This window comes from Camelus bactrianus, chromosome 24 (assembly GCF_048773025.1).
Source record: "Camelus bactrianus isolate YW-2024 breed Bactrian camel chromosome 24, ASM4877302v1, whole genome shotgun sequence".
In the NCBI taxonomy this organism is placed as follows: domain Eukaryota; kingdom Metazoa; phylum Chordata; class Mammalia; order Artiodactyla; family Camelidae; genus Camelus; species Camelus bactrianus.
Genome location: NC_133562.1, coordinates 897,920 through 921,270, shown reverse-complemented (window position 1 = coordinate 921,270; position 23,351 = coordinate 897,920). Strand labels below are relative to the sequence as shown.

Genomic DNA, 23,351 nt, shown 5'->3' with positions numbered 1-23,351 from the left:
GCTCCGGCTGAGACCCTCTGGGCAAAAACATGGAGGCAACTTCTCTGGAGAATCTGAACACCCAAGATAAGCCGCCCACAGATACTCAGCTGGGGCCACATCACACTGCAGGGAAGACAAGGGTGTGGAGCAGTCATGCCCCCGCGCACAGGGCTTTCAACACGCTCTGAGTTCAAAGGATGGCCAGATAGTTCGAAGGCAAAGAGATAGAATGAAACAAACACATGGAAAGAAACCTGGAGGAAATAAATTCAAGAATGAGAAAATGTCAAAATATTCTCACTGATATCTTCACAGAGGCAAGGAAAAATGGGTCCCCACTCAACAAGGACAGGATGGTCTTATATTTTCAGATCAATGTAGGTTATAGCCATAAATGTCTGAACAAGAACCAAAGGAAAAGAGCTATGGGAAGTTAAGAGTCTGATAGTAGATGTTAAACATCAGTCACTCCACACACAAAAATAAACTCAAAATGGATCAAAGACTTAAACGTAAGACAAGACAGGATAAACCTCCTAGAAGAAAACATAGGCAAAACATTATCTCACAAACATCTCAGCAATGCTCTCCTAGGGCAGTCTACCCAAGCAGTAGAAATAAAAGCAAGAATAAACAAATGGGACCTAACTAAACTTGTAAACTTTTTGCACAGCAAAGGAAACCATAAGCAAAGCAAAACAAAACGACAACCTACAGAATGGGAGAAAATATTTGCAAAACATGAAACTGACAAAGGCTTGATCTCCAGAATATATAAACAGCTCATACAACTTAATAAGAAAAAAAAACTCAATCCAAAAATGGGCAGAAGATCTAAACAAGTAATTCTCCAATGAAGAAATACAAATGACCAATAGGTACATGAAAACATGCTCAATATCACTAATTATCAGAGAAATGCAAATCAAAACTACGATGAGGTATCACCTCACAGCAGCCACAATGGCCATCATTCAAAAATCCACAAATGACAAATGTTGGAGATGCTGTGGAGAAAAGGGAACCCTCCTGCACTGCTAGGGGAATGTAGTTTGGTGCAGCCACTGTGGAAAACAGTATGGAGATTCCTCAAAAGACTAGGAATAGACTTTCCATATGACCCAGGAATCCCGCTCCTGGGCATAAATCCAGAAGGAACCCTATTTCAAAAAGACACCTGCACCCCAATGTTCACAGCAGCACTACTTACAATAGCCAAGACATGGAAATAGCCTAAATGTCCATCAACAGATGACTGGGTTAAGAAGATACGGTATATTTATACAATGGAATACTATTCAGCCATAAAAATGACAACATAACGCCATTTGCAGCAACATGGATGTCCCTGGAGAATGTCATTCTAAGTGAAGTAAGCAAGAAAGAGAAAGAAAAATACCATATGAGATCGTTCATATGTGGAGTCTAAAAAAAAAAAAGAACATAAATACAAAACAAACAGACTCATAGGCATAGAATACAAACTTGTGGTTGCCAAGGGGGCAGGGGGTGGGAAGGGATAGACTGGGAGTTCAAAATTTGTAGATACTGAGAGGCATATGTAGAATAGATAAACATACAGCACAGGGAAATACATACAAGATCTTGTGGTAGCTCACAGCAGAAAAAAAATGTTGACAATGAATGTATGTATGTTCATGTGTAACAGAAAAATTGTGCTCTACACTGGAAATTGACACAACACTGTAAATTGACTGTAATGCAATAAAAAATGTAAAAATAAAAAAACAAGATAGCTCCGGGCACGACCCCTGCCACACTGTACACAGCTGTGCGCACGGCTGGGCGGCGGTACTTACGGTAGAGGGGGCCGGGCCGAGCGGCGGTGTTTACAGTAAGAGAGCAGAAGGCGGGACTTACGGCAAAGAGGCCGGGCGGCGGTATTTACGGTAAGGAGGCGGGCGGGGCGGCGGTACTTAACTGTATTGGGGGCCGGGCCGCGGAGGTGCGTCCGGCCGGAGGTCCGCGTGGTCAGGTGATCTCCGGCCGAGGCGGCCGCCGCCCCCTGCAGCAGCGGAGAGCGCAGAATGGCCCTCGGGGGCGTTGAGGGGCCGGGGGCCCGCCGCACCCCTGCCCCAAAGCCCGCGGGCCGCAGCGCCGCGCTGGGTCCCCGTGCAGCCCCCTCCCGCCCGTCGGCGGGGGCCCCGGCCTGAGCCCTGCGCCCGTGCCCGCGTCCCGCGCCCACATGGGTCTGTGCTACAGCCTCCGGCCGCTGCTCTTCGGGGACCCGGAGCCGCCCGCGGAGGGCGAGCGGTCCGGCCCGGACCCGACCCCGGACCGGCCCCTGACCCGGACCCCAGCGGGAGCAGGGACAGCGCGAGACCCGCCGCAGGAAAGGCGGCGGTACACGGAACGGCTGCTCGCGGAGGAGCGCGAGGCCCGGCGGGTCAGCAGGAGCATCGACCGGCGGCTCCGCGAGCAGAAGCGCGACCTGCGGCGGACGCACCGGCTGCTGCTGCTCGGTGGGTGCGGGGCGCGCGGAACCGGGGTGCGGGGGTCGCGGGGCGGGGCTCACGGAACTGGGGTGCAGGAGCGCGGGACCAGGGGTGCATGGGGGCGGGGCCAGGCGCACGAGAACAGGGCGCGTGGGGGGGGCCGAGCCAGATTGAGGGGGCGCGCGGCCGGGCGCACGGGGCTCCGCGGGGTGGTCCCGGGGCTGCGGAGCGCTTCTTACCCTGAGGGCGCTCCCTGAGGTGACTGGGCCGCGGCCGCGCCGCCCGCCCGGGATGATGCGCCTTTCCGCACCTGGCGCTCGGGCCGCTCGCTCACTCAGGCCTGACTGACGAGGCTCCCCGTGAGCGCGCGGCCTCCGTGGGTTCGCTCCCACAGCGTGCGGCCCGGGGCGCGGCTGAGCCTCGCCCCCTCTCCTCAGGCTGCGCGCGCCTCGTTTCGCGAGCGCGGGAGAGCGGGGTCGGGGTGGGTGGGGCCTGTCCCGCGAGGAGAAGGCGCTCGCTGGCGCGAGAGCCCCGCGCGGAGCCGTCCGCCTGCGCCACGTGCGCGCGGGCCGGTGCGCGGCGGCAGCCGGCGCTGCAGTCCGGCCTGCGGGCCCTGCGGCCGCTCTCTCGGAGCGGACCCCCTGAGAGGTTCCCGACGCTACTCGCTTGCTTTTCAAGTTGAAGCCCCCCCCAGAAAGGTGGGCTCTTAACCCAATTTTGTGAGGTATTAAACAGAATAGGGGAGAGGGTAGAGCTCAGGGGTAGAGCGCATGCTTCGCATGCACGAGGTCCTGGGTTCAGGCCCCAGTCCCTCCATTACAATAAAAAATCCCTTCCCACCCCCAGAAGGGGAGTTCGAAATTTGTAGATACCGACTGGTATATGCAGAATAGATAAACAAGCTTACACGGTACAGCACAGGGAGGTATATCCCAGATCTTGTGGTAGCTCACGGTGAAAACAATGTGACAGTGAATATATGCATGTTCATGTAGGACTGAAAAACTGTGCTCTACACTGGAATTTGACACAGCATTGTAAACTGCCTATAACTCAATTTTAAAAATGTTAAAAATAAATAAATAAAACAGTAATGAAATAAGTAAACCTAATTACCTCCCCCTTCCCCACAAACAATAAAAAAGAATAGTTGTTGAGTTCTGTGCCCTGCTGTGCCCAAAGAGCCCTGTCCACGAATGGAGGAAGATCCCTGCTTATAAATGAATGAGACCATTGTAAATACATGCACCCCGATGTTCATGGCTGCACTGTTTGCAATAGCCAAGACGTGGATGCAACCAAAGTTCCCATGGACAGATGACTGGATGAAAAAGTTGTGGTATATTTATACAATGAAATACAACTCAGCCTTAAAAAAGAATAAAATCATGCCATTTGCAGCAACATGATGGACCCAGAGATTATCATACCAAGTAAGCCAGAAAAAGAAAGGAAAAATACCATATGGCCTCATTTATACGTGGAATCTTTTAAAATGACACAGGTGAACTTATTTACAAAACAGGAACAGATGCACGGACATAGGAAACAAACTTACGGTTACCAGAAGGGGAGAGGGGATGGGAAGGGATGCACTGGGAGTTCAGGATTTGCAGGTACTAACTACTATATATAACGTAGGTAAACAAGTTTATACTGTGGAGCACAGGGAACTGTATTCAGTCCCTTGTAGTAACCTGTAGTGGAAAAGAATGTGAAGAGGAATCTATGTATATGTATATGTGTAAGTGAATCACTATGTTGTGCACCAGAAGTTAACACATTTTAAACCAACTATACTTCAGTTTGGAAGGGCTCACCGTCACGAGAATGAGTAACTGAAGCAGCACAGGCCTAGCTGCTGTATCCTGGTGAAAGGTCTGAATTCTGCCATAATGAGACATTTTTCCTGAGAAACGAACGAAAAATATATAACTCAAGGAACCGGTTACCTGAAAGGGAAGAGGACACGTCAGAAGCAGAGGTCTCACCCACGATGCCAGCGCCTGGAACAGGACAGAGCAGTGTTTCCAGAGGTATGAAAATACAGGCTGGCAATCCTAGAACTTCATACCTCGTTAACCGCTGTGTCTGTGTGAGGGGAACATAGGTTTCAGATATACAGGTGTTCAAAGTCTATCACCAAGCCACATATTTTTCTGGAAGAAAATCAATTAGAAATTACTCCAGCCAAATTTCTGTTAAAAAGAATTGTGCTCTCAAGAAATAGGAGAGAAATAAATTAGGTCTAGAGTTCTGGCAGCATGATGTTGTCTTAATGTAATCGTGCGGCTGGACAGAAATATCTAAAAGGATCTGTGAAGCAGAAGAGTTTGATATTTTATATAAAGCTTTTTAAACATGATTCTGTGAAAAGGTCCTGTGAGGTAAGATCTGAAGACTGGAACAGTGAGCAGTTTCTCAAAACACATGTTCAAGACTGTCCCTTTAAAGACACCGTCACAGCGTGATGCAGCTTGTGTCCAGCGTAACATCTGATGTGACGTTGAGTCCCATGACTCACAGGCTCAGCGGAAAGTGCCCTGTGTCTTCCAACCAGTGGCATCAACAGTGCAGCCCAGACTGTTGTACCAGGTGGGCCTTCGGTCCAGACCAGATGTCCGTCTAACGGGCAGCTGCTTCCTCACTTCATCCAGCTATTGTCTTGTGAGAATGGAGGCCCAGTGTGGCCAGGTCTTGGATTTCCAGAATAAGAGGGAGATGCCCATTTTCCTCTGAAACCACCTTACGTTTAACAATTGGCTCAAATTAATAAAACACAATCTGCTTGCCTGGTACCATCCAGGGGCCACCAAGCCTCACCTGGGACCTCCAGGTCTCACCTGGGACGTCTCCCAAGCCACAGGGACACTTCCTCAGGCCAGACGCTGGACCCCAGGGGTGGCAGCCCCAGGCCAACAGCAGCAAAAGCACAGTTGACAAGACTGGGCGCGGGTTCAAAAGATTTAACCTGTGAACACATACAGCCAGCACTGTCAGTTCCCGTTCAGCACATTTTGGTTGGAAAATGATTCGTTTGATAGCTGCTTTTTCCAGGTAATGGTTCAACTCAAAAATGGCCAGCTGTGGGTAGGATTCCTGCTTTTTGCTTTCTTCAGTTATTTCCTGCTGTTTTCCTGTGTGTTTGGTACTTCTCCGCCAGGAATACGTCTTTCGAGAAGGAAGCGATCTGTCTGGGACAGTTGCTGCCTTTCCCTTGTATTTGGCTGTTGGTGGAAACGGAACTCTGGCGTGACCTCCACCCAATGCCTCTGAGTGGACGTACTTTGTGCCGTCACAGGAAACCAGAATGTTCTCCACCTGGGGGGTTTTGATCACTTTTTTTTCAGATAAGTGTCCTTTTTTTCCTTAATTAATGGTACTGCGTACAGCGTCCAGGATGGCGGTGCTCGAGTCAGGTGGTCACGTGAGCTGTGTGTGCTCCCCAGAGCCTCCATCTTGCCCCCGCCTCCCAGGACACCGTGGCTTTTAAAGTCAGGAGAAACGTCACATGCTTCAGCTGCGCCTTAGCTTTTCCAAACTCACACACACACTTGCCCACCGCCTCAGAGGAGGGTGCAGAGCAGTGTGGCGTTTCGGGGACACCTTCTCCTCGTTGTAGTGTGTCATCTGTCACCTGCAACCTTGTGGACTCCGAGCTGCCATTGTTTGCCAGGAGGCGAGTTTCGTCCCAGGAATCCAGGCTGTTCTTTGACCTGTGAACTCTGTCGAAGGTGCACTCCTCAATCGGTGTCTCTGCTCAGCCTGCGGTGACAGGTCCCCACGGGCTGCCTGGCTTGAACAACAGACATTCCAGAGGCTGGAGCATCCAAGACCGAGGCCCTGCAGTGTTTGGTGTCGGTGGAGAGCCCTCTTCCTGGCTGGCCAGCCCCCTCCTGATGTTTCCTCGCACAGTGAAAAGAGAAAGCTCTGGGCTGTGTTTCTCGTCTTACGAGGTTAGCAACCCTACAGGGCCCCCCCTTATGGCTTCACTTAACCTTAATTGCCTCCTAAAGTCCCTATCTCCAAGTGCAGTCCACCAGGGAAGAAGTCTTCAACATATGAACTTCAAGGGGACATAGTTCAGTCCAGAGCAACTTGCAAACCATTTGTTTGTAGGGATGGTTATTACTGGCCCTGAAAAGGGACTCAAGCTGGATGTCAACCCCTGGTAGTTCAGTGTGTCACTGGAATGGACAGTAATTTTATGAATACTCTAGAAACTTGGGGATGTACTTATGACCCACTAAAAGATGCAGAAGGAGTTTGGTGGTTATAAACATTGGCGTCAAACAGGCCTTATTTGAAGTCCCAGGACCCCCATTTAGTGGCTACATGGCCCTGGGTAAGCCTCTCTGACCTTGTCTCCATCACCAGTAATAATCTGGTAGCCACACGCTTAGAGAGGATTAAGTGAAACGAATTGGAAGAAGGGATGGAACTTGCCTAGTGCAGAGTTTAGCACGTGGTAAGCCTGAGTCAGCGTGGTCCCTGAGCTTCTGCTGAACACTTCTCTCCATGATACCAGGACTCTGAATTGTAAACTCAGGGGTAACATGAGATCACACAGCCTTAAAAGGCGAATTCTGTTCCAGGCCCCATGGCTACCCTGTCACGGACCCAGGCACCCCGGTGTCACTGCCAGAGCTGGTGGTTGGCTGCAGGGCCAGGTGGAGATGGTGGCAAATGTCCAGGCAGAAGACACAGAGGAGGAAGTGAGCAGGGCGGGGTGGAGGGGAGGAGTCTCGTGAACTCTCAGTTTTCCAGCCGAGGTAGAATGGTGATTGCACCCCCCAAAGCAAGGCATCGAAGAGGAAGAGGCAGTGATGTGAGGAGAGAGCAGTGACCGCACTGGGGCATGCTGGGGACCAGATGCCAGGAGAGTCCAGTGGGCTCATCTGGGAAGCAGGTGGCGTCCCCCATGCGTCCAGAGCTCGGGGAACTTGCTGAGCAGTGGAAGCCACCGGGAATGGGTCCTAGGCAAGTGGGCAGCCACCCCGGGGACCATGCAGAATGAGAAGAGAGGAGGGCCTGGGGCAGAAGAATGCAGGCCCCAGCCTTCCAGAAGAGGAAGAAAGGAAGAACAAAGGAGCTGGGAGACGCCCGGGTGGGAGGGGGTCTCGGGAAGACGGGAGCTCCAGGATGATGAGGAAAAGGAATCCAGCAGATCCCGGGTCACGGAGCGGCAGGGGCAGGAGCCTGACGCCTGAAAAGGATGCGGAAACGTGGGGCCGTCATGGGGCCTGTTTTGGGGGCGACTTGGGCTGTAACAGGACAGAGCAGCTGTGGCCACACCTTTCAAACTGGATCTCGTGGAAGCAGTTTGGAAGGACATGAATGGCACTTCACAGCTATGATGGTGTTGCCTCTGGTGACAGGTAAGAGGCTGGGACAGGGATTACCCAATTTCGTGAGGCACTGGCTTGTTGGGCACTGGTCCTGAGTCTGCTGTTTAAGCACTCAGATGTGTGGACCCAACCTCGGGCCCTCCACACGGTAACTTCCTGTTGACACTGTCAGACATGTTTGTAATTTAGGGTGAAATTCTTCAACGGCAAGCAGATTTTTCAGTGGAGCCAAGACCCGAAAGATTCAGCAAATTCTCTAGCTAACTCAGGCTGTGAAGTTTACAAGCATAAGCACCTTCAATGGTGAGACCCAATGACCACGGTCTAAGATCAGCTCAGGACACGAAGTGACCACCAGGAGCGGGGAGGGTGGTGGGCGCATGCTTAGCGTGCACGAGGTCCTGGGTTCCATCCCCAGTGCCTCCATTAAATTTAACAAAACTCAAAAAAGAAAAAAATTGTGCCTCACAGCACCCAGAATAATTTACCTCATGCCTAAATGTATTAATACTTAGGGTTTTTTTTTTTGTTTTTTGTTTTTTTTTTTTTGATTGGTTGTTTGGTTTCAAAATGAAACAAGCTCTTTTACTGAAAAAAGAAGGGAAAAAAAGAGAATTAGACCCTTTCAGCTGAAACAATAACTCTCATCGTATTTAGGGTGATGTGAAAGTTGTCCCACTTTTAATTATTTTAAAATCCCCTCACTGAGGGGGGCCAGGCACAGAGGAATTTTAGGGCAGGGGAAATACTGTGTGACCCTGCTGTGTTGGATACACGTCATTACACATTTGTCCACACCCCGCAGATGGTCCAGCACCCAGAGTGAGCCCTGGCATAAACTCAGGACGTGGCGTGATGGTGTGATTATTCCGCCATCGTAACAAGTGTGCCCCCCGGTGCCAGGTGGAGCTGGGGGGGGGGAGAGGCGAACGCAGCTGCGCCTGGTCGGGATCCAGGAACGCATCCGCGAGGTGGACGGACTTTCCACGGCGACCGCAAGCTGCCTGTCAGAGCCTCCGGCCCCCTGTCCTCTTCCCTGCATCCCCCCTGAAGCGCCCTCCCAGGGCGGGGCCGAGAGGTGAGAGCTCGGAGGAGGGGCCGGGCCTGTACCCCAGGTCTCTGCGGCGGCCGTGGACCTGCGCGTGGGCGGCTGCGCAACACGAAGACCTCGTCCTTCACGCCCACCAGGAGCAATTATCAGCCACGAGCGTCCACCGCGCGCGCACACGTGCAGCTCTTTCTGCGAGCGCAGCGGGCAACCGAGGACCACCCAAAGAGGGGCGGAGACTGGCTATCCAGGGCATCGGCCACCGTCCCAGACCTGGTGGGAAAGCTTTTAGGGGAAAGGGGAGCCTTCAGCTGGCTCTGCATGGAAATCAACAAAGACCACGGAAGGGAACAGGCCAAGGCCCTGCGTGGAGGCCACTGACTTCAGGAGGCTACAGGCGGGCTCACTGGGTTTGGGGCGTCCTGTCTGGCTGGTATGGGTGCATCATTTGCCCTCTTCTGGTTGGGCCTAAGTTGGAGGCGGGGGTGAACTCAGGGAAGCCGTCAATTACCAGCCAGGTCGTGGACACGCGGGGCCAAGCGTCAGAGGGGTTATTGTCCGGCTGGCTGGACCCGTTGCTGGAGGGAGTGGTCTGATTCCCTGGGCCCCTGGGCCGGTGGCCACAAAGAGGAGGCCGGCCCTGGGGCTGGTGAGCACAGCTTGTGGTCAAATCTGGATGTCCGCATCGGCGAGCTGCCGTCCGTTTCTGTTTGCGGTCTCCACTGGCATGTTCTGCCCAGGAACTTACGGTGACGGGGCAAAGCCCAGGTATCACCTAAAGGGACAGCCGGAATGTGGGACTTTTGAGGGGCTCCTCTGGGACCAGCAGCTACACAAAATCACAAAAGTAAGTGAGGCTCAGGTTTTCGTTCCCCCCACCCTTTCTGTAAACACTCCTTTTCCCAGGAGCCACCACCAGACACCTCCACCTGTTCCATCACAGCTGCCCCTGGTCTCCACTCATTTTATGTGTAACTCCCTTAAAATGCCTTTTTATTTTTATTGAAGTGTACTCAGTTTGCAATGTTGTTAATTTCAGGTGCACAGCACAGTGATTCAGTCATACGTATATACGTATATTTCTTTTCATGTCCTTTTTCATTTCAGGTTATTACAAGGTATTGAACATGGTTCCCTGTGCTGTACAGCAGGACCTTGTGTTTACCTTAGAATCCCTTTTTACCTGTAGACATCCAGAAGTTGAAGTCCATGATCAGACTACATCCTACGAGGGTCATGTCCACACTGATTCACCCCTGTCTCCCTGGACACTTGACCAAGTCTGCCATAAAATAAATGGGAAGTTATCTCTGACAAAACAGAGATGAGAACATGGAAATTCCAACCCAGAAGGATTGCCTTCTGTTCTTTATTTCTTCGATGAAATATAATTCACGGACCATGAAGTTCGCCTTTTTAAAAAACTGTACAACTTGGTAGGTTTTTAGTGTAGTCACAGGATTGTGGAACCATCACCACTACCTAATTCCAGAACATTTTCGTCTTTCCAAAAGGAAGCCCCCCACCTGTTAGCAGTGACTCCTCGCTGCGTCCCTCCCCACCCCTGACAGCCACTAATCTATTTTCTGACTTTATGGAATTGTTCTGGACATTTCACATAAATAGTCATACATGTGTAGTCTTCTATGCCTGGCTCCTTCCACTTAGCACAGTGTTTTCATCCATGTGATGTGGGTCAGTACTTCATTTTTTAAGGACAAATAATAGTTCCCTGCATGGAATGGCCACATTTTATTTACATTTGTTTAGTTGGTGGACATTTGGGATGTTTTCACCTTTTAGCTGTTATGAATAATGCTGCCATGAATGTTCACTTGCAAATTACCATCTGGACATGTGTTTTCGCTTCTCTTGAGCATGCATCTGTAGTGGAATTGCTGGATCATATGGTAACTCAATGTTTAACTTTTTGAGGAACCACCGGACTGTTGTCCAAAAGCAGCTGGGTGGTTTTTCATTTCCACCAGCAACATGTGAGGGTTCTGATTTTTCCACATCCTCGTCAACACTTGTTACTGTCTCTCTTTTATTTTTTGTCACAGCCACCCTAGTGGGTGTGAAATGGTATCCACTTTGCTTTTGACTCGCATTTCCCTGGTGACTGCTGTGGAGCGTCTTTCTGTGTGCTGACTGGCCACTTGTGTATCTTCCTCGGAGAAAGGTCTATTCAGATACTTTGCTCCTTTTTTAATTGGGTTATTTGTCTTTCTATTATTGTGTTGTAATTTCTCAACTATTCTGGATGCTAGAGGCTTCTGTTCGTAACCACACGTAAGTCTGTCCTAACCTTCAGGATATCTGTTCAGTAATGAACAGTGTTGGTTTTGCCTCTGTTTTTATCATCGTAATTGCCTTGTAGTTTAGCAATGTCAAGAGTCTTAATTCCAAGTTTGTAAATACAAATCTTACCAACATTTACAAACTTAGGGGGAACGTGTGTAATTTTCTAAACAACTTAAGACGTCGGTATACTTGAAACACCTTTATATCAACGGCACTGTTGAGTCAGCAGAACCGGATGATGGATGATGAACGCGACGATTTATCAGCAGTAACAGAATTACAGGGACGTCGGGGGGTGGAAAAGAGGGAGGGGCCTTGGGAAGACGGGAGGGAGGAAATGGGCAGGGGATGCTGGGAATTTTGAAGTAGGCACTTTCTGTTCTCTGATTAGCTGACGTAAGAGAAATAGCGAACAGAAAGGGAGAGAGAAGCCGCGGGGAAGGATGCGGAGCGGGTGGGTGGGTACCAGCCCGGCGGGACCCAGGGCGTCGGGAGGCTCGGGAGCCGCTCTCGGCCGGTCGTTCCTCCGGCGGCCGCCAGGTGGTGCTGCCTCGGAGTTGACGGGCGGCGCTGTGCCCGGACACTCGGTCCCCACCGACCACCCGGGGGTTGAGTCGGGAAACCAGCTTGTACCGCGCTCCAGGTGTGAATGGTGGTGCTGGGCGAGAGGTGAAAGTGACAGGTGCCCGGCCGGTGGCGGAGGTGGGCCCGGAGGGGCGCCCCGCTGGCGAGGCCCTTACCTGCACACATCTGCACGCGGCAGCATTCTCCAGTGGCAGTGAAAGCGGCCCCTCCTCTGTGTGGTCCCTTTTTTCTCTTCTAGGAGTAAGTGTTTGTGTTAGAGAACCTCCAAGCCCAGGAGGACTTGTGTGCTCGGGTGATTCTGTGCATCCCGGGACAGGTTGGGCACCTGTCCACCCTGCACTGCTGTGACCATCACCTCTGTCCTGGAGCAGACACAGGCTTCCTGACGCCTACGTGATCAGTTCCCCCGTAAAACTCCCAGGCACTGCCCTGCTTCTGACAACTCTGACTTCCCGCGTCCTCGGGATAAAGAAAAATCCTTAACAGAACCCACAGCCTGAGAGTGTGAGTCCTGACTCCTTGGGGGACACCAGGCGTGCGGCCCATAAAGACTTGGGGAGACCGACGATAAACTCCACGTAAACAGCCCAAGTAGGCAGCAAGGAGGAAGGCAAGGGACGGAAGAACTGAGTGAGAGTGGTTCTTGTTTCGGGGTGACTGATGGTGGGTCCCTCCCCCCACCCCTTTACTTACTTACCTGCTTGTTACCGGCTTGGACAAGTGGTATGCCTGTACTTTTCAGTGGCTTAGAAGTCACTGCTGGGGCGGGGAGGGTATAGCTCAAGTAGTAGAGTGCATGCTGAGCATACACAAGGTGCTGGGTTCAATCCCCAGTACCTCCTCCAAAAATAAATAAAACAAGCAAACCTAATTACCTCCCCCCTAAAAATAAAAAATAAAATTTAAAAAAAAGTGACTGCTGTACTTAAATATTTTGGTGCTGAAATCATCCCAGATTTGACCAGATGAAAGCTCCTTCAGTCTGGCTTTTGTGTTCTCATGACCTGCCACCAATATTTTAAAGCGGTTTTCTACTTTCTGGCTTAACCACATCCCAGGTTTATCTTGTAGTGCCCCCCACACCCACCCGCACCCTGGGATCTGCTGCTTCTCGGAGGCACCCTGGCTCCTTTTGGTGGTAGGTGATACTGAGGACCACATCCGGCCACTGGGTGCGCTCACTGATACTGGTGTGTCTCATGTCTGGGTCTTTTCAGAGACAGAATGAGGGAATGTCTGTGCGCACACACACACAGGTGCACATAATCACAAACACGTAGGTACATACTATAGGAATTCCGATTGCTGCAACCCCCCCGTCCACCCCACAGGCTTCTTGCCTTTCCCCATTCGTATTTGTACATCACCTCCCTCCTGAAAATCCTGGTTCTCAGCAACCCCTCGATACATCTCTCCATCCGCTCTGTCCTGTCACTCATACACTCAGTGGTTTGGGGTTTGTCTGCACTCAGAGTCTCCCTTTTGAATGTCAGTCTTTAATTTACCTGTAGTTTAAGTTCATCAAATGGTTCCTATTTAAAGACAAAATAAACAAACCACAAATGGCAAATACAGACACTGGGCTGCCATCCTGTTCAACAGCCTGCCAGCTTCAGGAAGAGCCATTCCAACTTTGCAGAGAAAGGAACACAGTTCCCACCTGTGATCAGAGGAGTTCATGTTCTGTTTAATTTCATACACAAGCTGACATCCTATCACAAGGAATACTGTTGCTTTAGGCTCTGTAACTCAGCCAAATTCTAAAAGAAACCAGTTGCTAAGGCAACTGAGCAAAGAGTTAATTAATTCATCAGTCATTATATGCAGATTAATCTGCCGGAGTTAGAACGGAGGTGGGCTTGTTTGATCATCATTCCTTTTGGAGGAGAGAATGGTGCGGTTTCTTCCACCTGGCAAGGCCTTCGAGTTCCTTCTGGAAAGGCTCAGGCTTTGAGATCAGACAGGGCTCCACTCCTTTCGGGCTCCTGGGGGACCTTCAGACCCACAGTCTGATCTGCAAACTGGGGATGACCTCTGGCTGTTGTGATGGTCAGAGCCTCTGGAGAGAGAGCACCTTTCAGCATCTTGTAAAAATAAGGCGAAGAGTGACTTGCAGAGGTTAGCACACGTCACTCCAGGAAAGGAAGGGACATTTCCCTTCACTTTTATAGTTGGCCCCACATGCCCCCTGTGCTTCTACGATGATCTCCACAGAACCCCGAGGGCTTGGTTGCGTGTCGGCCCCTCTTACCAGAGACTAAACTGCTGGAGATCCGGGGCAAGGTCAAATTCATCCTTGTAATCTCAAGGATATGTGTGTGTAGGATTCAAAAAATGCTTTACGGTGAATAAACGATGAAAACGCCTGGTTTCCAGCGTCCTTGGAGCCTCCTTTTGTCCCGGCTCCACGTTGCCGCCTGCTGGTAAGAAACTGTAACTGCATGTTTGTAAACAAGTAATTGAAGTCAGCTGACTCCTAAGCGTCAAAACAAGTACCCTGCAGCCACCTGAGAGAAGGCTCGCTCTCTCCCACCACGGTCACGATGAAGGTGTGCAGAAAGGAAACGCTGAAAATGTTTCCCTCCTTCTCTGATAAATAATGTAAGCAACTGGCCCCAAGAATTTTTTTTTATTTTAATGGAAGTGTAGTTGGTTTACAATGTTCGTTTCAGGTGTACAGCGAAGCGATTCAGTTATACATGTACATATATGCATACATGTGTACATACATTCTTTTCCATTGCGACTCATTACAAGACACTGAGTCGCGTTCCTGTGCTGCACCGCAGTCCTTGCTGTTTAGACCGCGAGATTTTTTTTAAGTGCGCTGTGATGAGACCGGGGAGCGAGCTCCGCTGCTGAGAATGAAAATAACCCACACGGACTATTTCCAAGACACTGAGAAAGGACAGAGGGACAACAGCTGCCAGGTGTTGAGGGGCACAAAGGCGAACGTGGCACGTGCCCCGCGGCTTGTCTGCAAAACGCGCTGCGGCTTCCAGGGTCCGGCACCCTCGGTGCCTGTTCCCTCGCCCACACTTCGTTTCTCCTCTTTTAAATCTTTCCACATACCTGCTCCGGATGTCTTAGAGTGCCGTTTTAACCGTTAGTAACCTCGGAAGTGTAACATGATAGACCAGCTGTTAACTTTTAAAATACTGATTTTTTTTTTAAATTAAATTTAGTCGATCGGCTCCCTTGTGCTACACAGCACTCTGGTCACTTTTCAGACTAGCTCAGCACACCCTGGATCCAGGCCTTTTGTGGCATGAAAGAGTTTCTTTGGGTGTTTTCATCTCGTTGTTACTCAGATTTCTGTGTGGAGCCTCCTTAGGATGGGAGGCAAATTTTGCTCTCGTTGCTGTCGGGGACGTGTGTGCAGCTAACCAGGGAACGGGTGCCATCTTTTCGACATTTGCCAAGGTCAGTCAGAGCGACCAAAACAAAAATAAATTTCAAAATCGCCCAGAATTCACAAAACTAAATATGGAGGAGTTTAAGTAACGAAACTCTCAAATGCAGTAAGACTTCCGAGATACCCTGTCCTAACGTCAACAAGAGGCAGGAAAACATATCACTTTTGTTTTACCTTTGCCCTTTGGCCCCAAGCTCCGCGAGTTCCCACTCCTCCCGGCCGCCCAGGGCCTCCCCCGCACAGCATCTCCCCACCAGGCCGCCCCCCATGCCGGCGCCGCGCAGCACAGCGGCCTTCATCTCCGCAGGTGGGCGTGCGCTGCTGGGCGCGGGTGCTGATGCTGCGCTGCCGTTGCCTAGCGACCGATGCCTGCCGGCTCCAGGCTGCTCCCTGAGCTCCCCAGCAGCGCCGCTCCCGCGCCCCAGGTGAACCAGCGGGGGCTCTGGATTCTGATCCCAGGGTTCAAAACTCGAATGAGAATCCGTTTCCCCGGTCCAAGGAAGAGGCCAGGTGACTAGGTGTTTTGTTTTTTTTTTTAAGTGCCTTGAACTCCTACCTGATAACAGACTTTGTAAAGATGGGCTTTGCATTTCTCATCAGAAGTGTTGCATCGTGTGTGAACGTGTTGCCTTTACATTTTAGACTGGTTAGCAGTGTTCTGGGGAACACACTGCAAGACGTGTAGTGCAGGCACTGCAGCGAGGCTGCCAGACACACCTCTTACCCTCGAATGTTCTACAGAATAATGGTCACAACCATTCCTTTTAGGGTTATTGCAAATACTAATAAATTGTTCCATGGAAAGGATTTAGTCCAGTGCCAACAATCACTGAATAACTCGTAGAAACGATTTTAGAGTGCAAACCCAAAGGATTATTACTATGTTATTGATATATTAACTTCCCATGTATATTAAGGCATTTCTGTCATATCTGTTTATCTAACCTCTATAAAATTCCACATATAAAAAGTTGTTTTAACCCTAGCTCCTAAATTTGAACAAGTGAAAACGTTTTGCTATATTTTTAAGGTTATGGGTTTCCTTTAAAGAGTATTCTTATTTTGATATAGTACTAAACTGGACAAGTAGTTTATGAATTTAAAATCTGATGGTGAAATTCCTTTCATGAGAACTGGCACTGCAGGAGGAGTCAGATCTGGCTTTAGTGAACTCATTCATCCACGCCTTAAAGATTCACGGGGCATCTCCCCTGGGCCAGGCACTGAACTAGGCACAGGTGCGGTGGGGACTCAGCCCTGGCCCTCACCGAACCCGGAGTCCCGTGGCGTTTTGAAAGAGCAGTAAACAAACCATTACAACGTAAGGTGCTGGTGAGACAAGGGAGCACAGAGAAGGGGGCCTGACCCTGTGGAGGCAGCTTCGAGGCTGGAAGGGCAATGGGGAGTTGGCCAAGTGGAGAAGGGGCCGCACGTCTCCCAGACAGAGTCAACTGGGCACCCAAGCAATGGACTCGGGTGTTCAGGGAGTGCAGGTGGTCAGAAGGGGGCTGGGGGAGCCCTGGGAAGAGGAAAGACACAAGGTCTGAAGCTGCGGAGCTTCCACTGACTCATGGACGGCAGCTGGGGCTTGGAGGTGGTGGAGGCAGTGACGTGGCCAGATTTGTGTGGTCAGTGTGGCACCAGTGCAGGTGCACGAGAATAAGTGAGCAGGAGGCCACTGCCCACATCCAAGTTGGGTGAGTGACTGTGAAATGGCAGATGGGGAGGAAAGAACAGGAACGATGTTCAGAAAACAGACCCAAAGGAACAGGGCAACTGTCTGGGTCTGCGAGAAGGAAAGGAGTCAGGCATGCACCCCACGTTCTGGTTTGGAAAACCAGGGGCCTTATTCCCAGAGAAAGGAGCAGGTTGGAGTGGGGGGTGGGGGGTGGGGGCATGGGGCTGAGCTCAGGACTTGGCCGGTTGAGCTGGAGATCCTGGGAGGTGTGCCTGGGGACAGCGATGGACAGTCGGGTGGGCCGGCCTGGAGGCCTGCTGCGGTCGGACTAGTCAGCTGGGTGTGCTGCGGGTGAAGGTGCAGTCAGCTCCCTGGGGGAGCCTAAGCGGACAAAAGCTGTGCTGCGTCTGAGGCCCCTCCTCTGGGTGAAGGGTGAGCAGGAAATTCAGAGGGCCTTGTGGTCAAAGTCAGAGGACCTGGGGTCTCCGGGAGGGTCAGAGCCAGCTCCACTGAGTCAAAGGTAAAGGCCACAGGTCACGGAAGTTCGACCCCTGGAGGTCGCTAACCCCGGTCAGAGTATTTTTAGTGACGAGACTGGGCCCGGTGCCAGGGGCTGGAGTGTGAACAGGAGGTGAGGACGGACAGGCGAAGGCAGATCCCGGTTTGCACTTGGAGCCGGTGGGCAGGAGGGGCCGTCGGTGTTAAAGGGGACAGGGTTGAACGTGTTTTGTACCAAGAAGCTGGAGGGGAAGGGAGAGGGGACCCAGGTGAGGCCCATGGGTCCCAGGGCGGCGGAGCGCGGAGACCGCCAGCGAAGCCCGCTGTCCATGAAAGAAGCCAGGCCGCACTGAAAGCAAGGGGACATCGTGGGGCTGGAGGGACGTGGGGACTGGACGGCAGAGCTGAGCGAAGCCACGCGAAGACCCGGCTCAAGGTGCCAGAGCCCCCCAGCCTGAAGACCCGATACTTGCACTAGCAACGCACCCGGAGACGACCCCCAGGCCCGCCTGCTGGCCTCCTCCCGCGTCGGGCAGCGGGAAGGCGGAGCGCCGGCGCAACAAGTGGGAACCGGGCAGCCGCCCTCCTTGGTTCCCGCTGCGGTGCCAGGCTCAAGGCCACAGCATCTTCCAGAAAAGTAGCGAAGCTGCTCGGAGCGCGGCAGAGGAGAGCCGGGGGCGGGAGGCACGGCAAGAGGCTGCGGGAGGCGGCGTGGGGGCGCTGGAACCGTCTAGAACAGGAACGGGAAGGCGGGGTGCCCAAGCCCGGCACAGACCCTCCCCCTGATAGAATATGCATGATCCTGCGCGAGGCCTCGCCCGCCCGGAGCCGGAGGCGGGGCGGGGCCGCGGGAGCGCACGCCCAGACCCAGTCCCGCTCGGGCTGCGAGGGAGCCGCGCGCCGCGTCCGGACCGCACGCGGGTGAGCCTCCGCCGGAGCCCTTCGAGGGCGGCCGCCACCCCTCTCGCAGCGTCAGCGCCCCTCCAAGACCCCGAGACCCGCGGCCAGGCCGCCCCAAGCCCGCTCCCCTTCCGGGCCGCGCGGAACCGGGAGGGCGCGCGGGTGGCCGGCAGGTGCCCGAGGTAACCCGGCGGGGATCTGATGCGTTCGGTCCCTCCGCGCCGCGCTCGACCGCCACCGGCGGGGCCGCCCCGGGCCGAGCGTGCCTGCTTGGGGTCCCCCTGGGCTCTCCCGGGCCGCGCACTCAGGCACGGGGAGCGGGGCGCGCGGGGAGCGGGGCGGGCCAGCGCCACTGGGCTCGCTCCGGCAGACCCAGCGCTCGTGGCCCCGTCTCCGCAGACTGTGCGGTTTGTCCAGCAGATCATTCTAAACTATTCTTTTTAAAAAGGCTTCGGCTCCGCGTGTCTTCCTTCCGTCCTTTGGAGTTGGGAGCTCGCGGCGGGCGGGGGGCGGGGGGAGAAACGCCTGTTCTGATCGGAAACACCGAGAGACCAGGACGTCTCTTTCAGCAGCGAGGAAGAGAGGCCGTCGTAGGATCCACACACGCCTGCGACTCCCCGCTCTCTTGTGCAAATTCCTAACTGTGCCTCGGCGTCCACGCTGCGGTCAGGCATGGGGTGTCTGGGCAACAGCAAGACCTCGGAAGACCAGGGCGTCGATGAAAAGGAACGACGCGAGGCCAACAAGAAGATCGAGAAGCAGCTGCAGAAGGAGCGCCTGGCTTACAAAGCGACTCACCGCCTGCTGCTGCTGGGTAAGGCGCGGGGCGCGCGGCGGCGCCCGGCCCCAGCGGAGCGCCCGGCCCGGAGCGCGGAGAGGGCCGGGCGGGCAGGGCCGGGGACGCGCACCCCGGCGGGCAACCAGGGCCGACGCCCCCGCCGACAGCCGGCGCGCACCTGCGCGCACCTGCGCGCAGGGCAGGACACCTGCTCAGTCTGGGTTGGCGTGAGAGATGGCAACGGTCTCGGGCCGCGGATCACAGCATTCTCTCTGTTTGTTTGCAGGCGCTGGTGAGTCTGGGAAAAGCACGATCGTCAAACAGATGAGGATCCTGCACGTGAACGGATTTAATCCCGAGTAAGGAACGACCGATTTCGGCTTTGCTTCCAAACCGCACGCAGACTTGGCCGCTTCTCTGCCGGCCTTCCCACAGTGCTTTCTCTAAACAGTTGCTTGGATCTTGGAGTCTGCCTTTGAGGGAGGAAAGCATAGTGGTGTGTTGCTGAATTGGGGGTATTTAGGCAAACCCTTCCTCTGGTGGTGCCTAGAGCAAAATAGAATAACTTAACAAAATACGACTCATTAGGTATTCTGAGGTATTGACCTGCTTTGCCGGTATTGCTCTGAGCACATTTATCCAGTGTGCCAATGTATGCTTTTCTCTACATCCCTTGTCCGCGTCTATTTCAGTTTATAACTATAGACACATGGATAGATTCAGACAAAATATATCTACAAATGTAGCTGTGTAGTTCTCACACACACTACTCAGAACGATTTTGCCAGAATGTGTGTAACAAGTGTGGCTATTTAGAGCCAGAGATTGTGATGTGTGCATTCAAGTTTGTTCAGAGTCCAGACCAGAAAAGAGGGATATTTTCCTCTCCCAAATAAAAAGTCTGCACTGTGGTCCGGGGCCTGGTGTTGACCTCGAGTAGGACCATTCTAGCCCCACTGCAGCTGGAAATTTGAAGTCTCACCAATTGAAGGCAGTGCCGAAGGTAAATTTGAAACCATTCTCTTTTACTGCAGGGAAAAGAAACAGAAAATCCTGGACATCCGGAAGAACGTGAAGGACGCTATTGTGGTAAGAATTTTTTTTTTTAATGTCTGTTAAGTACAAAGGGTGCGTCCTCTGCTCCCTAAAACTGCATAGATGGAAGTTATACTTTAGATTATCAGACCTGGAGCCGAACCGTTTTCTTTACCCGTGTGTATTTTTCCTTCTTTCCACTGCAGACAATTGTTTCAGCAATGAGCACTATAATTCCGCCGGTCCCGCTGGCCAACCCAGAAAACCAGTTTCGGTCAGACTATATCAAGAGCATAGCCCCCATCACTGACTTTGAATATTCCCAGGTAAGTACATCCTTACTGAGATATTGTAACTGGAGCAAGATGAGACGATTTTTAACGAGGTGGCTTCCTGAGAACCAACGTTCATATTATTTCATTACTGACCTTCTTCAAAATGCAGCTGTCCGCTTAAGAGAGGTGCTTTCCTCCATACCAGAATATTAACATGTCTTTAAAATATTAGAGACCATAGGTTATAAGAAGCGCTGTCATGAATGTATAGGTAAGGGTGGAAATCAGGAAGGCCGCATACTTCTAAGAATTATTGACAGTACTTTTCCCTACGTGTATTTCTAAGTTAACAATTAAGCAGGTAGCCAGATGGCAGAAGAGTAGAAATTCCATTAGCAGAGAGAAGTGCTTTATGGTACGTGACTGCCTCTTTGTGATCAATAGAAAGATCGGAATCCAGTTTACTCTTAAGATGTGCGTCCTTCAGCTCCAAGGAGCATAGCGTGCCAGTTGCAGATACTGCGTGGTCACTCCTGAACGTTCACTGTCTCCTGGGAAGACGTGGCTTGCTTCACTTCTGCAGGATTTAGGACTTGGTCCCTCACCACTCGGGTGGCAGTATTGCTTATGCAAAAGGGTTTTAGGAAAGTTAGTTTTCTCTTGTTTGGTGGGTACACGTTTCTTTAAAACACTGTTATGGGGTGATTTGATTAAGCATGTTTCAAAGGAGAGCATGTCTTCAGCTGGATGGCTGGAAGGCGTAAGGAGATGATGGCACGGGGGAGCCAAAGCCAGGGCCTCAGCCAGCTGGAGCTCCGTGTCCTCCCGGACCTCTGTGACAGTTCACACCCTGGAAAAGTCACCCCAGACTGCAAGGTCCTAGCTGAAATCAGGTTGTTCTCATGTGGTTTCAGGTTGACACACTTAAGAGACATTTTTTTTTTGAGTTCTCAATGTTGTTCCACACGTTTGCCTAAAAGTTGTCATAAGACATCTCCTCTGTGGTTCTGATGAAGAAAAAAAGTTAGTCTTAGCATCTGACGAGAAATTAGGATCCAGACGTGTCCATCGGTCACGCAGCTTCTCTCTCCTCTTTCTGATGAACTCATACCTGATAAGTGAGCCCAGATTCAGTCTGAAATGCAGAAACAGTGACTCCCGCGTAATCACTAGGGAATCCAAAGCAGGTGCACATGTGTTTTTTGAGCTAGATCATGAATAGTTTCAATAAAAAAGATAAAATTCAAGAAACCATTTCCATGGACGGCATGTGTTTTCATATGGATATGCTGAGGCTGAAGGCGACTGTCAGGAGCTGTAATTAACTGTCAACAGAGCAGAAGAGAACTGGGCGCCCGCAGGTGCAAATGCACTTAGGCTCTTCCAGAGGTCATCTTTTTTGGTAGTTTTTAAGCCGGCATTCTGTTGCCATCTGTGTTTCAGATGAGATTGTGTTTATAACTGAGCCTAAACTTAAATGAGGAAATTAATTTCTAAGTGTGTAACTTTCCTTATGAAAATTCTGTGCTTTACTTTGACGTGCACACAGCTTTCAGCACCAGTTATCCCACAGTGCTCTGAAACATGCAGCACTCATGGTGTCAGACTGAGTAATTCTGGAATTTGCATTTTGATCCTCGGAAGAGCGATGTTAAGACAAACCTCTGACTTGTGTACTAATTACACGTGGTGCACTTGAGACAGTTAACTTTTGTTTAAAGAAAATGTCTGCTGTTGTAAAAATCATGAAAGCATAGCTAATTTAAGTATTTAATAGTACACATAACAAAGTTATGAAATTAGTACTTTTTTGGGATTAAATCCTTGAGAAAGCCTTTCTGTGTCACAATCCAATTCCTTGAGGGTCTTAAGTTTATCTTCCTGTAGATATAGAACAATTTTTTAAACCAAATATATCCTATCATTAAAAATTAATTTCTGAGTTCTTTAAGAAAAAAAAAAGTGAGAAGAATGTTTAAGATCCTTCTTTATTATTAAGAATTTGAGATTCTGCATGAGATTGCTGTAATGAATACTGTGTTTTAGAGGTACCGTAAAATTTCCTCTGAGAACGTCTCACTTCCAGTTACCTTACACTTGAGTTTAAGTTGAATTGTACGAAAGTTGCATTGGAACAGGAAGGAGAGTGAGGCTAGTGTGGCCCACCCAGCGAAGGGTGCGGGGGCGGTTCAGGGCGAACACAGGGGCCAGAGCTCACGGGCCTCTTGGGCCTGATCGGTACCATTTGCAGCTTTCTCTCCCGCCTGGGCTCTGGACTGGGTGCCACCTGGGCCACGTCTGGGTGTCCCTCTCCCTGCGCAGGGGGCGATGGAAGACACAGCCCTTGCTGATGACTGTGATAGAACGCATGCCACGTGATCATTTACACAGTGGGCAAATATTGTGGTTCCCCCACCTCCCAAAGACTCTTAGCATGACGCCAGACAAAATCACGGGTGAATTAGGGTCTTAATTTGTTTGCTTGGTTTTTTCTTTCTTAATAGGTGCACGCTGTATTAGCGCTTTCTAAAACATGATTTGCAAGATTTTTATGGGGCAGGGCTTCCTGGCGCTGCTCTTAGGAGGGTGTGGGCTGAGCCGTGCGGCCCCAGGGGGCTCGCGGCTGCTCCTGCCTGCCTGCGGCACCCGGGAGTGTGTGCCGGCCTCAAGGTCGCACCATCCAGGTTGGAGGTTTTCCTTGTGATTTTTTTAACCAGCTGAACCCTCTCGCCCCCACCCACACCACCCAGAAATCCTCTGAAGCCCACAGTGTAAACCAGGCAGGAGCCCCAGGCTGCAGCCTCCACACGGGCCCCCAGCACCTGCGCTCTGCCCTCAGCAAGCCCGCGGCCCCACTGGGCACCGTCAGCAATGACGGGGGTGGGCGTGGGTGAGGCTTCGTGTGCATCCTCACGGGGGTCGTTGGCAGGTATGAGAGTGGGGTCTGCGTCTGTGTGCTCGCCGCCATCTGCTGTCCTCAGGGATTTTCTATCCGGATCAAAGAGAAAAGCATCATCTTCGGTATTCTCAGGCGTCATTAATAGACAGG

At 51.7% G+C, this 23,351-nt stretch overlaps 1 protein-coding gene across 5 annotated transcripts in view; it reads left to right on the top strand.

Annotated features, from left to right (window-relative positions):
- The first annotated feature begins 1,848 nt into the window (after nt 1-1,848).
- GNAL (G protein subunit alpha L) overlaps nt 1,849-23,351 on the top strand; it is a 68,802-nt gene continuing 47,299 nt past the window's right edge. Inside the window, exons 1-5 of one of the 5 annotated variants that reach the window (XM_074352378.1) lie at nt 2,331-2,465; nt 18,787-19,028; nt 19,279-19,351; nt 20,027-20,081; nt 20,234-20,353. In XM_074352378.1, the coding sequence (XP_074208479.1) occupies nt 18,887-19,028; nt 19,279-19,351; nt 20,027-20,081; nt 20,234-20,353 (390 nt within the window). In that variant the 5' untranslated portion in view covers nt 2,331-2,465; nt 18,787-18,886. Of the gene's footprint in view, nt 2,466-18,134; nt 18,236-18,270; nt 18,397-18,783; nt 19,029-19,278; nt 19,352-20,026; nt 20,082-20,233; nt 20,354-23,351 lie in introns of those variants that run through there. The other 4 variants (XM_074352375.1, XM_074352376.1, XM_074352377.1 and 1 more) reach the window with 4 other exon arrangements.